General features: G+C 47.2%; 1 protein-coding gene across 3 annotated transcripts; it reads right to left on the bottom strand.

Annotated features, from left to right (window-relative positions):
- Nucleotides 1-1315: 1315 nt before the first annotated feature.
- On the bottom strand, nt 1316-13959 carry LOC134983969 (zinc finger protein 664-like). Of its 3 annotated transcripts, none has more exons than XM_063949612.1 (7): nt 13909-13959; nt 6547-6656; nt 4487-4678; nt 4284-4407; nt 4069-4166; nt 3802-3928; nt 1316-2833 (listed from the first exon to the last, which is right to left on the bottom strand). In XM_063949612.1, the coding sequence occupies exons 1-7, from the start codon at nt 13922-13924 to the stop codon at nt 2004-2006; spliced, it is 1497 nt and encodes a 498-aa protein (XP_063805682.1). In that variant the 5' UTR covers nt 13925-13959; the 3' UTR covers nt 1316-2003. The 3 variants fall into 3 exon arrangements, with proteins under 3 accessions (XP_063805682.1, XP_063805683.1, XP_063805684.1); XM_063949613.1 differs by having other exon boundaries at nt 1316-2830; XM_063949614.1 differs by lacking the exon at nt 6547-6656 and having other exon boundaries at nt 13909-13958.
- Between the last annotated feature and the right edge of the window lie 867 nt (nt 13960-14826).

Raw genomic sequence — 14826 nt, 5'->3', positions numbered from 1 at the left:
GGCCTTGCTAAGATCTAAAAGGCTATGGGCCTGATTCAGAGACAAATGGGCATACGGGAAAAGTTCTGAAACCTCTTTCTGTACATGCACAAACCCAAGTGTCCAACACTTCAGAAGGGGGTTTGCCATCCCTGGGTGTTACAGGGAGGATACTAGATGGTGGCCTAAAGTGAATGCAAAAAAAGGGCCGTTTTATGGGAGAGCCACGTGTGTGTCTGGGAGTGCAAATCCACTGCTTTAGATACTATAGTTGGATTTGGGAACAGTAGCTAGTGTAGACACTAAGCTACCGTGAATGTAACTGGTGCAGCAGCTGTTACGTCCATGTTGCAGCGTTTACAATCTCAATTGCAATTGCACAGACCACGGAGCCTGAAAGCGGGCGTCTCAGCGCTGGAACTCTCCATCGCATGGTGAGATTAGCATATTTCTACAATGGCTACTGAGAGAGCGTCTACGAAGTTACCGAGTCGCAAATATCCACAAGGTATGTTCCACATTACATTTTCCAGTCACCTGGAATGATAACCGTGAGTACCAAATAGTTAAAGAGTTTGGTTGTTGGCGCTGCAAGCAGTACTCTTAATTTTAAGCAATGAAATACCAAATACATATCAATCTACAGTACAGTAGACTGCATCTATTCCCTCATGTGTAGGAGGACACTTTTTGACTTCAACAGCACAGACCACACAAATATAATTGTATCCTTCAAAAAAATCCCATCCCTTCAATTTCTTGGCTTAGGGCAATAGCCGGATGCACTGGGAAATTACCCCGGCCCCTGGCGCACGCAATGTCATTACATGAACAGTGCCAGGGTAGCAGGAAGATCAGTGCTGGGCGCATCCTATGTGCGAGCCCAGCACCTGTAGCTGCAACAGGGTAGCGTTGGGTATGGTCTCACGCATCGGGTGACAGCACCGGTCACAACACAGCACACCCCTCCTTGCAGCCCAGTTCAGCCTTACTATTTTTCCCTTTCGCCTTCCACTAATGCATCTATGGGGGTAATTCCAAGTTGATCGCAGCAGGAAATTTTTTAGCAGTTGGCCAAAACCATGTGCACTGCAGGGGAGGCAGATATAACATGTGCAGAGAGAGTTAGATTTGGGTGGGTTATTTTGTTTCTGTGCAGGGTAAATACTGGCTGCTTTATTTCTACACTGCAAATTAGATTGCAGATTGAACACACCACACCCAAATCTAACTCTCTCTGCACATGTTAAATCTGCCCCCCCCCCCCTGCAGTGCACATGGTTTTGCCCAACTGCTAAAAAAATTCCTGCTGCGATCAACTTGGAATTACCCCCTATGTTTTGTAACCTTTTTACTGGTAGTGCTTTTCTTCTCTTTGCAATTTTCTGTATATGGTTTCTATTATACCAGATTTATAAGCTTGTTTCTTGATTTTTATATATCCTAAATCTACTAAATTCTTTCTATACTTCTTTTATGCTGTTTTATTAACACTTCTGATAACTACAACTTTATTTTTGGGAGAATAATATGGTCTCTTTTTCGTTTCACAGACATATCCGGCACAAATGTCTGGTGCATGTAATATTTTTGTTTAGCACGCCGTTCTTGGACTCCTCCTTTCATTTCTGGCCCCATCAGAGTCACATAAACCATTTCTCACATGACCAAAGTCAGCCTCTGTAAACCCTCAGTCATGGTGCGGCTTTACTGGTGTTGGCAAATTGATCCGTACTTTCTGATGGTCTCTAGGCCTCCAAGTTCTCTTCCAAGTCTCTAGGCCTACAAGTTCTCTTCCACCGCCACGTTTGATGCTACCTCTATATTTGTGAGAACCAACTCTAAGATTGCTTGTTGGTTATCTAATTGCTTGAGCGCTACCCTCACACAAGACACCCAGGCTTTCTCTGGACTGATGTGGCATCTGGCAGATTTCAGTCACCATCCAGCCAATAGAAATTTCCGGTAATTGCCAACACCACCTCTCAATAGTTATATACCCAACCCTCGTCTTGTTCACCGGTCTATAAACACGTCACAGCAGAGTGGATTTTCTGATGCCGGCACAGCACGGATTTAAGTGCAAAATATTTCCCGCACTCGGAACAGGAAAAGGGCCTCTCTAGCGTGTGGACCCTCTGATGCTTAACCAGGTCCGATTTCTCGGCAAAACATTTCCCACAGTCCGGGCACAGAAAGGGCTTCTCTCCAGTGTGAATTCTCTGATGTTTAATGAGATTGGATTTCTCAGAGAAGCATTTCCCGCACACGGAGCATAGAAAGGGCTTCTCGCCGGTGTGGACTCGCTGGTGCTTGACGAGATCCGACTTCCCCGAAAAACATTTCCCGCAGTCCGCACAGGGAAACGGCCTCTCGCCGGTGTGGATCCTCTGGTGCCTGGCCAGGTAGGATTTCTGGGTGAAGCTTTTCCCGCAGGCGGGACAGGCAAACGGCCTCTCGCCCGTGTGAGTCCTCAGGTGTTTGGAAAGGGCCGCCTTCTCCATGAAACACTTCCCGCAATCACCGCACGGATACGGCTTCTCTCCCGAGTGAGTCTTCTGGTGTCTGCTGAGATTGGAGCTTTGGTTGAAGGACTTATCACATTCTGAGCAGGGGAAGATTCTGCCGCCTATGTGAGCCGCGCTGTGTGTGTCCATGTCTGGCGTAACGGAAAAGTATTGCTCATGATTAGAGGTATCAGATAGTATATCTGCTCTGTGCAGCACCGGGTGCATGTTTAAGGCAACGTAGCTGTCTCCTGGGTAATCTAGGGTGATCCATTGTTCCTCTGTTCTACTCTCAGGATATATAACAAGATGTTCCTCCATGGTATTCCGGATGTTGTGCCCACCTGCTGGGAATAAAGCATATGGAGATATGAACAGGTCCACCAGAAAAGGTGCAATGACCCAACAATGTAAAACATTATTAAATGACTACACAGAAAGGATTATGGGTAATGTCACATTCTGCAGAGGGATCACCACAAATAATGTCAAATGTCTATAAGCATTCGTGGGAGTGTTTTAGTCACTTTTATCCAAAGAGACGCAGCCGGCGCCAGTCAATGTTATCTCGGCTCTAAACATGCACCAGGGTTTCAGCACCTAAAAGTCAGAATCCCATCAACCAGACGTAATTGCGTCTTTTTGGTATCCATTTTGGGCATAATTTACATCTATGTGCCCCCCCCCCCCCCTCAACACCGACCGTGGCCCCTAGTTGTACAGAGTTGTGGAAGGGTTATGTAAAAACCTAAATGTCATGAACGTCAGATAGTTTAAATTGCCTGTGAAATACCGTCTTCTCCATAACTCACAAACTATTCAATTAAAGTTTTCCAATATTTACGAGGGGAATTCAACTGCCGGTGACTATCTCACCCGTCCGGATCAGCGCAGCAGCGGAATCTCGCACAGAAGTGCTCGCTACCCCATAGAGTGTGGGGGAGGAGACTGGTCAGATCACTGGGCTGGTAACACACAGTGACATGATGTGAGGGGGAGAGCAGGAGTATAATAGGTGCTGATGGCTCCTGATGTATGAGATACACCAGAGAGTGTGGGGAGGAGACTGGTCAGATCTCTGGGCTGGTAACACACAGTGACATGATGTGAGGGGGAGAGCAGGAGTATAATAGGGGCTGATGGCTCCTGATGTATGAGATACACCAGAGAGTGTGGGTAGGAGACTGGTCAGATCTCTGGGCTGGTAACACACAGTGACATGATGTGAGGGGGAGAGTAGGAGTATAATAGGGGCTGATAGCTCCTGATGTATGAGATATGTGACCATTTTCTGTAATACGTATGTATTACTCACCTGTTCTGAAATCTGTATGGGTTTCCTCCTCCATACAATGTTCATCACCAATCACATATAACGCGTCATCATCATCATCATCATCATCATCTATAACTTCAACTTTAATATCCAGAAGATCTTCAACCTAAATAACACACACAACAAAACAACACAAAAAATACATTTAATAATATCCGATTTGATTAAATTTGGAAATAACTGAGAAAAGTGTATCTTTACAAAACCCAAATAGCTTCTGAACTGACCATATAGTTTAACCCATACCTGATACTCCTGTGGGACACTGTGATTCTCCTCTGTATGATCCTGGGAATAAAGAGGACGGGGACATCTCTCTGGGGTATTCCTGTTACTGGCACCATCTGTAGGAGACACACAGTGACTGAGTACATTGTATATATGTGATTATCAGGTGATGTGTATCTAGGTGGCCCCCATAGCTGCTCTCTCCATTACACTACCTGACTGTCTCCTCTTACCCAGTGATGTGAGGGCCCGGTGATTCTCCATCATCACGTCCTTGTACAGACCCCTGTGTTCCTCTATATACTCCCACTCCTCCATGGAGAAATAGACAGTGACATCCTCACACCTTATAGGAACCTGACACACACAATGATACAGTCATCACCCAGACACATCCCCTGGTGTTACTGTATAATGTCCCATTCCCAGAAGTCACCTCTCCAGTCAGCAGCTGAATAATCTTGTCAATGAGTTCCAGGATCTTCTGGTCATTGTGTCTCTCATGTATCAGTGAGTGAGGTGGAGGCACCATGATGGGGCACTGGGTCCTGCGCAGTCCTCCTGACACACAAGGATGGCTGCTGGGTGTCACACGCTCCCCAGTTGCCTTCTTCACGACTGTGTAATCCTGTGTATAAAGTAAGTGATACATAAACATCCAAAGCTATTTCCTAGTCACCCTTAGGGTACTGAATGACAGACTAACTGATATCTAAAAATCTAAAAAGATTACATCCACCTCTTTACCCTGATCTAGGTTTGCGCTTATGAAACAGTAAGTAAGTGCAAACCTAGATCAGGGTAAAGAGGTGGATGTAATCTTTTTAGATTTTTTTAGATTTTGCCAAAGCATTCGACACTGTACCACACATGAGACTTATCTACAAGCTACAAGAATCAGGGCTAGGAGGCACAATATGCACTTGGGTCAAAAACTGGTTAGATAATAGGGAGCAGCGCGTTGTGGTTAATGGATCTTTTTCAAATTGGACTGAAGTGCTAAGTGGTGTGCCGCAAGGCTCAGTATTAGGACCGCTATTGTTCAATATTTATTAACGACCTAACAGAAGGTCTAGAGAGCATGGTGTCAATTTTTGCAGATGATACCAAATTGTGTAAAGTTATAAATGTGGAGGCGGATGCTGAGTCGCTTCAGAACGACTTAGTTAAATTAGAAGCTTGGGCAGCGAAATGGAGAATGCGCTTCAATACAGACAAGTGTAAGGTAATGCACTGTGGTAACAAGAACAAAAATAACACCTACCTACTAAATGGGGTAAAATTAGGGGATTCTGTACTGGAAAAGGACTTAGGTGTCCTCATAGATAACAAACTAAGCAGTAGTACCCAAAGTAGGACTGCAGCAAAGAAGGCTAATAAGATATTAGCATGCATAAAATGGGGAATTGATGCTAGGGACGAGAGTATTATACTCCCATTATATAAATCACTAGTGAGGCCAAACCTTGAATACTGTGTACAATTCTGGGCGCCATACTACAAAAAGGATATCCTGGAGCTAGAAAAGGTTCAGAGGCGGGCGACCAAACTAATTAAGGGTATGGAGACGCTGGAATACGAGGAAAGGCTTGCAAGACTAGGCATGTTTACACTGGAAAAGAGGAGATTAAGAGGGGACATGATCAACATCTACAAATATATAAGGGGACAATATACAGATCTTGCGCAGGACCTGTTTTTGGTTAGATCAACACAGAGAACTCGTAGACACTCGCTCAGGTTAGAGGAGAGGAGATTCCGCACAATACGGCGTAAAGGCTTTTTTACGGCAAGGCCGATACGTGTTTGGAATTCCCTGCCTGAGGGAGTTGTAATGGCCGACTCAGTCAACACCTTTAAGAATGGGTTAGATAAATTCCTAATGGATAAGGATATCCAGGGTTACGGGGCATTGTCACGCACTATGGTTATTATAAAAAAGAGGGGTAAAACGTAACGGCAGTCATCAACATCAGTCAAAATTTTATACAAAATAATCCTTCATAGGAAACCACAAATAGGTTGAAATCGATGGACAATTGTCTTTTTTCAACCTTAGATACTATGTTACTATGTCAGTAAAATTTACAGATACTCTAAAGTCTTAATGCAGAAAATTATTTTTGACACTCCCAGACTCCCTCACCTCCCCAGTCAGGGGAGGTGAGGGATAGAGATAACAATGACGTCACTGTGACACTCCCAGACTCCCTCACCTCCCCAGTCAGGTCCCTGTGTTAGTAATAGAGATAACAGTGACGTCGCTGTGACACTCCCAAACTCCCTCACCTCCCCAGTCAGGTCCCTGTGTTAGCAATAGAGCAGTGATGTCACTGTGACGCCCCCAGACTCCCTCACCTCCCCAGTCAGGTCCCTGTGTTAGTAATAGAGAAGTGATGTCACTGTGACGCCCCCAGACTCCCTCACCTCCCCAGTCAGGTTCCTGTGTTAGTAATAGAGAAGTGATGTCACTGTGACACCCCCAGACTCCCTCACCTCCCCAGTCAGCAGGCAGATGATTTCAAGGGTGAGATTTAAAATCCTCTTCGTCATGTGTCTCCTCTCCTTGTATGTCATGGTGGGATTTCGTAGTCGTGTGCCGTCGTCTGCAGATAGATACATACGATATATACAATTAAAAAAGGCATTTGTTTCCCCCAGCACCCTGAATGATAACCGTAACCTGATATAAATTCCACATAATAATAGAATTCAGAGATCTTCGTTACACATATTTGCGCAAATGTGTGAATAAGCCCCAAAGTCGCATCAAGGCGTCTCTGTATATTTGGGGTCCCTACCGCTAGGGACCCCAAATATACAGAGATGCCTTGATGCGGCTTTGGGGCTTATTCACACATTTGCGCAAATATGTGTAACGAAGATCTCTGAATTCTATTATTATGTGGAATTTATATCTGGTTACGGTTATCATTCAGGGTGCTGGGGGAAACAAATGCCTTTTTTTCTTGCTTAGAAATACCCCTCCCTTTCGAGCACCTGAATGATATCACTGAGCTAATTGAGCATCTACCAATATATATAGATATATACAATTAATAGCGTATTATCAATTCAAGACTACATTTTACAGTATTGGATTATTCATTTAAAGTGGTATAACGAGTATTAATGCTACTGACAATCAACTAAAAGGTAAAAAGATATGATGGCCTCAATGTTCCTAAACTAGAATACTCTTATAGCTGCTGTACTAAGAGAAATTATTATCTATATAATAGATTTAAATAGTCAGCTTAGAATTGTTAAAGACAAGGGAGAACAATCTCCAGTGTATATGAAAGGCTTTTGTACCCAACGCTATCTATAAAGAGAAATTAGTTACAATGGTACAAAGAGAGGGAGTGAGAGAAGGAAGGAAGAGAGATGGGGAAGAAAAACAGAGAGATGGGGAAGAGACTAGAGAGACAGAGATGGGGAAGAGACTAGAGAGACAGGGAAGAAAAAGGAGAGAGGTATAGGGGGGGGGGGGAGAAATGGGGAAGAGTGAGGAGAGTAAGAGGGGGTGGGGGAGAGAGATAGATGGGGATGAGGGAGCGAGAGAAGGAAGAGAGAGATGTGAAAGAAAGACAGAGAGAGCGGGAAGAGACTATAGAGACGGGGAAGACAGAGGGAAAAGATAGAAGGGGAAAGAGAGGGGAAAGAGTGAGGAGGGTTAGAGAGGGGGTGGGGTAGAGAGAGAGACGATGAAGTGAGAGAAGGAAGAGAGAGATGAGGAAGAGATACTGAGAGAGGGGGCAGAAAATAAGATTTTACTCACCGGTAAATCTATTTCTCGTAGTCCGTAGTGGATGCTGGGACTCCGTAAGGACCATGGGGATTAGCGGCTCCGCAGGAGACTGGGCACAACTAAGAAAGCTTTAGGACTACCTGGTGTGCACTGGCTCCTCCCACTATGACCCTCCTCCAGACCTCAGTTAGGATACTGTGCCCGGAAGAGCTGACACAATAAGGAAGGATTTTGAATCCCGGGTAAGACTCATACCAGCCACACCAATCACACCGTATAACTCGTGATATTATACCCAGTTAACAGTATGAACATAACAGAGCCTCTCAACAGATGGCTCAACAATAACCCTTTAGTTAACAATAACTATATACAAGTATTGCAGACAGTCCGCACTTGGGACGGGCGCCCAGCATCCACTACGGACTACGAGAAATAGATTTACCGGTGAGTAAAATCTTATTTTCTCTAACGTCCTAAGTGGATGCTGGGACTCCGTAAGGACCATGGGGATTATACCAAAGCTCCCAAACGGGCGGGAGAGTGCGGATGACTCTGCAGCACCGAATGAGAGAACTCAAGGTCCTCCTCAGCCAGGGTATCAAATTTGTAGAATTTTGCAAACGTGTTTGCCCCTGACCAAGTAGCAGCTCGGCAAAGTTGTAAAGCCGAGACCCCTCGGGCAGCCGCCCAAGAAGAGCCCACTTTCCTCGTGGAATGGGCTTTTACTGATTTAGGCTGCGGCAGTCCAGCCGCAGAATGCGCCAGCTGAATTGTGCTACAAATCCAGCGAGCAATAGTCTGCTTCGAAGCAGGAGCACCCAGCTTGTTGGGTGCATACAGGATAAATAGCGAGTCAGTCTTCCTGACTCCAGCCGTCCTGGAAACATAAATTTTCAAGGCCCTGACTACGTCCAGTAACTTGGAGTCCTCCAAGTCCCTAGTAGCCGCAGGCACAACAATAGGTTGGTTCAAGTGAAAAGCTGATACCACCTTAGAGAGAAACTGGGGACGAGTCCTCAATTCTGCCCTATCCATATGGAAAATCAAATAGGGGCTTTTACATGACAAAGCTGCCAATTCTGACACTCGCCTAGCCGAAGCCAAGGCCAAAAGCATGACCACTTTCCACGTGAGATATTTTAAATCCACGGTTTTAAGTGGCTCAAACCAATGTGACTTTAGGAAACCCAACACCACGTTGAGGTCCCACGGTGCCACTGGAGGCACAAAAGGAGGCTGAATATGCAGCACTCCCTTAACAAATGTCTGAACTTCAGGCAGTGAAGCCAGTTCTTTTTGGAAGAAAATCGACAGAGCCGAAATCTGGACCTTAATGGAACCCAGTTTTCGGCCCATAGTCACCCCTGACTGTAGGAAGTGCAGAAATCGACCCAGCTGAAATTCCTCCGTTGGGCCTCACACCACGCAACATATTTTCGCCATATGCGGTGATAATGTTGTACGGTTACATCTTTTCTAGCTTTAATGAGCGTAGGAATGACTTCCTCCGGAATACCCTTTTCTTTTAGGATCCGTTGTTCAACCGCCATGCCGTCAAACGCAGCCGCGGTAAGTCTTGGCACAGACAGGGCCCCTGCAGCAGCAGGTCCTGTCTGAGCGGCAGAGGCCATGGGTCCTCTGAGATCAATTCTTGAAGTACCAAGCTCTTCTTGGCCAATCCGGAACAATGAGTATAGTTCTTACTCCTCTTTTCCTTATTATCCTCAGTACCTTGGGTATGAGAGGAAGAGGGGGGGAACACATAAACCGACCGGTACACCCACGGTGTCACTAGAGCGTCCACAGCTATCACCTGAGGGTCCCTTGACCTGGCGCAATATTTTTCTAGCTTTTTGTTTAGGCGGGACGCCATCATGTCCACCTGTGGCCTTTCCCAACGGTTTACAATCAGTTGGAAGACTTCTGGATGAAGTCCCCACTCTCCCGGGTGGAGGTCATGCCTGCTGAGGAAGTCTGCTTCCCAGTTGTCCACTCCCGGAATGAACACTGCTGACAGTGCTAACACGTGACTTTCCGCCCATCGGAGAATCCTTGTGGCTTCTGCCATCGCCGTCCTGCTTCTTGTGCCGCCCTGTCGGTTTACATGGGCGACTGCCGTGATGTTGTCTGACTGGATCAGAACCGGCTGGTTTTGAAGCAGGGGTTTTGCCTGACTTAGGGCATTGTAAATGGCCCTCAGTTCCAGAACATTTATGTGTAGGGAAGTCTCCTGACTTGACCAAAGTCCTTGGAAGTTTCTTCCCTGTGTGACTGCCCCCCAGCCTCGAAGGCTGGCATCCGTGGTCACCAGGACCCAGTCCTGTATGCCGAATCTGCGGCCCTCTTGAAGATGAGCACTTTGCAGCCACCACAGCAGAGATACCCTGGTCCTTGGAGACAGGGTTATCAACCGATGCATCTGAAGATGCGATCCGGACCACTTGTCCAACAGGTCCCACTGAAAAGTTCTGGCATGGAACCTGCCGAATGGAATTGCTTCGTAGGAAGCTACCATCTTTCCCAGGACTCGCGTGCAGTGATGCACCGACACCTGTTTTGGTTTCAGGAGGCCTCTGACTAGAGATGACAGCTCCTTGGCTTTCTCCTCTGAGAGAAACACTTTTTTCTGGACTGTGTCCAGAATCATCCCCAGGAACAGTAGACGTGTCGCAGGAACCAGCTGTGACTTTGGAATATTTAGAATTCAACCGTGCTGGTGTAGCACCTTCTGAGATTGTGCTACGCCGACCAACAACTGCTCCCTGGACCTCGCCTTTATCAGGAGATCGTCCAAGTATGGGATAATTAAAACTCCCTTTTTTCGAAGGAGTATCATCATTTCGGCCATTACCTTGGTAAATACCCTCGGTGCCGTGGACAGGCCGAACGGCAACGTCTGGAATTGGTAATGACAATCCTGTACCACAAATCTGAGGTACTCCTGATGAGGATGGTAAATGGGGACATGCAGGTAAGCATCCTTGATGTCCAGTGATACCATGTAATCCCCCTCTTCCAGGCTTGCAATAACCGCCCTGAGCGATTCCATCTTGAACTTGAATTTTTTTATACATGTGTTCAAGGATTTCAAATTTAAAATGGGTCTCACTGAACCGTCCGGTTTCGGTACCACAAACATTGTGGAATAGTAACCCCGTCCTTGTTGAAGTAGGGGCACCTTGACTATCACCTGCTGGGAATACAGCTTGTGAATTGCCTCTATCACAGCCTCCCTGCCTGAGGGAGTTGTTGGCAAGGCAGATTTGAGGAAACGGCGGGGGGGGAAATGTCTCGAATTCCAGCCTGTACCCCTGAGATACCACTTGAAGGATCCAGGGATCTACTTGTGAGCGAGTCCACTGATTGCTGAAGTTTTTGAGACGGGCCCCCACAGTACCTGGCTCCGCCTGTTGAGCCCCAGCGTCATGTGGCGGACTTAGAAGAAGAAGCGGGGGAGGACTTTTGGTCCTGGGAACTGGCTGTATGCTGCAGCTTTTTTCCCCTACCTCTGCCTCTGGGCAGAAAGGACGCGCCTCTACCCCGCCTGCTCTTTTGGGGACGAAAGGACTGTACCTGATAATACGGTGCTTTCTTTGGTTGTGAGGGGACATGTGGTAAAAATGCTGACTTCCCAGCCGTTGCTGTGGACACTAGGTCTGAAAGACCATCCCCGAACAACTCCTCACCCTTATAAGGCAAAACTTCCATGTGCCTTTTAGAATCTGCATCACCTGTCCACTGCCGAGTCCATAACCCTCTCCTGGCAGAAATGGACAGTGCACTTATTTTAGATGCCAGCCGGAAAATATCCCTCTGTGCATCTCTCATGTATAAGACAGCGTCTTTAATATGCTCTATGTTTAGCAATATAGTGTCCCTGTCTAGGGTGTCAATATTTTCTGACAGGGAATCTGACCACGCAGCTGCAGCACTGCACATCCATGCTGAAGCAATAGCTGGTCTCAGTATAATACCAGTGTGTGTATATATATAGCCTTCAGGAGAGCCTCCTGCTTTCTATCAGCAGGTTTCTTTAGGGCAGCCGTATCCGGAGACGGTAGTGCCACCTTTTTTGATAAGCGTGTAAGCGCTTTATCCACCCTAGGGGGTGTTTCCCAACGTGACCTATCCTCTGGCGGGAAAGGGTACGCCATTAGTAACTGTTTAGAAATTACCAATTTTTTATCTGGGCAAGCCCACGCTACTTCACACACTTCATTTAATTCTTCAGAAGGGGGAAAAACTACTGGTAGTTTTTTCTCTCCAAACATAATACCCTTCTTTGTGGTACCTGGGGTCACATCAGAAATGTGTAAAACATTTTTCATTGCCTTAATCATGTAACGAGTGGCCCTATTGGACATTACATTAGTCTCTTCGTCGTCGACACTGGTATCAGTATCCGTGTCGACATCTGTGTCTGCCATCTGAGGTAGCGGGCTTTTAGAGCCCCTGATGGCCTTTGAGACGTCTGGGCAGGCACGAGCTGAGAAGCCGGCTGTCCCGCATTTGGCATGTCGTCAAATTTTTTATGTAAGGAGTCGACACTTTCACGTAATTCCTTCCACAAGTCCATCCACTCAGGTGTCTGCCCTGCAGGGGGTGACAACACATTTATAGGCATCTGCTCCGCCTCCACATAAGCCTCCTCATCAAACATGTCGACACAGCCGTACCGACACACCGCACACACACAGGGAATGCTGACAGAAGACAGGACCCCACAAAGCCCTTTGGGGAGACAGAGAGAGAGTATGCCAGCACACACCAGAGCGCTATATAATACAGGGATTAACTAAATTATATCCCCTTATAGCTGCTATATATGTATATTGCGCCTAAATTTAGTGCCCCCCCTCTCTTTTTTACCCTTCTGTAGTGTAGACTGCAGGGGAGAGCCAGGGAGCTTCCTTCCAGCGGAGCTGTGAGGGAGAAATGGCGCCAGTGTGCTGAGGGAGATAGCTCCGCCCCTTTTTAGCGGACTTCTCCCGCTTTTTTCAGGAATTCTGGCAGGGGTAATTTATCACATATATAGCCCCTGGGGCTATATATTGTGATGATTTTGCCAGGCAAGGTGTTTATATTGCTGCTCAGGGCGCCCCCCCCAGCGCCCTGCACCCATCAGTGACCGCAGTGTGAGGTGTGCATGAGGAGTAATGGCGCACAGCTGCAGTGCTGTGCGCTACCTTGTTGAAGACAGGAGTCTTCTGCCGCTGATTTTCCGGATCACTTCTTGCTTCTGGCTCTGTAAGGGGGCCGGCGGCGCGGCTCCGGGACCGAACATCAAGGCCGGTTCCTGCGGTCGATCCCTCTGGAGCTAATGGTATCCAGTAGCCTAAGAAGCCCAAGCTACCACCAGTTAGGTAGGTTCGCTTCTTCTCCCCTTAGTCCCTCGCTGCAGTGAGTCTGTTGCCAGCAGATCTCACTGTAAAATTAAAAACCTAAAATATACTTTCTTTCTAGGAGCTCAGGAGAGCCCCTAGTGTGCATCCAGCTTTGCCGGGTACAAGATTCTAACTGAGGTCTGGAGGAGGGTCATAGTGGGAGGAGCCAGTGCACACCAGGTAGTCCTAAAGCTTTCTTAGTTGTGCCCAGTCTCCTGCGGAGCCGCTATTCCCCATGGTCCTTACGGAGTCCCAGCATCCACTTAGGACGTCAGAGAAACTACAGAGACAGAGAGAGGGAAGAAAGGGGAAAGGTAGAGGGGGAAAGAGAAGAGGAAGAGTGAGAAGAGTTAGAGAGGGGGTGGGGGTGAGAGAGGGAAGAGAAAAAGAGAGAGGGGTTGATAGGGAGAGGGTGTAGTAAAAGGGGTGGAGACAGAGGGGTGGGATTGTGAGAGAGCAGGTGAGAGAAAGAGTGTGAGAGAGATTCATAATATAGACACAATATATACAGATATAACTGTGAAGGGCAGGAGCTCCTGTATATTGAGAATCCATGGAAGTGAATGTTAATACAATTAAACTAATATGCTGTCAGTTATAGATTAACTATCAGATATCACTATTTGTATAATCTTAATTTAATTTGCATACGTACAGGACACCATATTTGCACCATCAAAACACTGCCATGGAATAAGAGATCTTAATACATGTATTTACCTGCTGCCAGTACCATCAATGTCTCCTTTCTGCTTCCTCCCACTCACCTCTCACCCGGGAAATGTTATAAACAACTTCCTGGTTGTGCGTTCCACCTGACTTACTGGTTTTGCGTTCCACGAGGCTTTCCGGCCGTGCGTTTCACCTGGCTTTCTGGCTGTGCGTTCCATATGACTTCCTGGTTGTGCGTTCCACTTGGCGTCATTTCCCGCTGGCCTAGCTCCTCCCCCTTGCGTCGTAACTCCTCCCCCTTACGGAAAAGGTCCCTTAGCCCACTTGATTCTAGCATCTACCGTCATTACAGCCCCTGCTCGCTGTCGGCCGTGCTGCACTGCAGTCATCGGTATTGCTGCATACTTTAGCTGTTAAGGAGCACGTGACTGGCTATGGAGATGCTTATAATGTGTCAGGTTACCAGGGATCATAAAGGGCAGGACAGCGGCCATTTTGTTGTGGACCTGGATAGTATTTTCTTATATGAATTTAGCTCCCTAAAATGTCCTAGTCTACTGTATGTACATTACTGGAATCCCCCAGTCCCGCTTCCTCTAGCTCTTGTTATAGCATAGGTACGGCCCTCCCGTCCTCCCACGGTGTGATGCCCCCTGTGTGCCAGCGGCCAATGAGGGCAGTGGGGAAGGGGTGTGTCTTGGGTAGAGGAGGAGTGCTGCAGGCGGCCATATGTCTCTCCAATTCATTGGACGCGTCCTTGGGGGACATGGCATGCCTCCAATATGAGGTGTGCCCACATGGTCACGTCCGCTTCTTGCACTCGCAGTCTGCCCTGATTCCCGTATATTTGTTGACATTTAATATTTGGCGCCTGGGAGAGCAGAGGCCTTACAGGTTCATAGTGGGAGGTGCTACACCTTAATAGCCTTGCCCCAGCGGGCTGTTGCCACGGTTGTGCCACTGACC

This window comes from Pseudophryne corroboree, assembly GCF_028390025.1.
Source record: "Pseudophryne corroboree isolate aPseCor3 chromosome 3 unlocalized genomic scaffold, aPseCor3.hap2 SUPER_3_unloc_3, whole genome shotgun sequence".
Classification (NCBI taxonomy): Eukaryota; Metazoa; Chordata; class Amphibia; order Anura; family Myobatrachidae; genus Pseudophryne; species Pseudophryne corroboree.
Note: the sequence above shows the minus strand (reverse complement) of the source record. Positions and strands in the feature narration are given on the sequence as shown.

Coding starts and splice junctions, on each gene's coding strand:
- LOC134983969 (XM_063949612.1), bottom strand. Junction 4,679..6,546: donor TCTGCCTGCTGACTGGGGAG/GTGAGGGAGTCT, acceptor CTTTATACACAG/GATTACACAGTCGTGAAGAA. Junction 4,167..4,283: donor CCGGGCCCTCACATCACTGG/GTAAGAGGAGAC, acceptor TGTCTCCTACAG/ATGGTGCCAGTAACAGGAAT.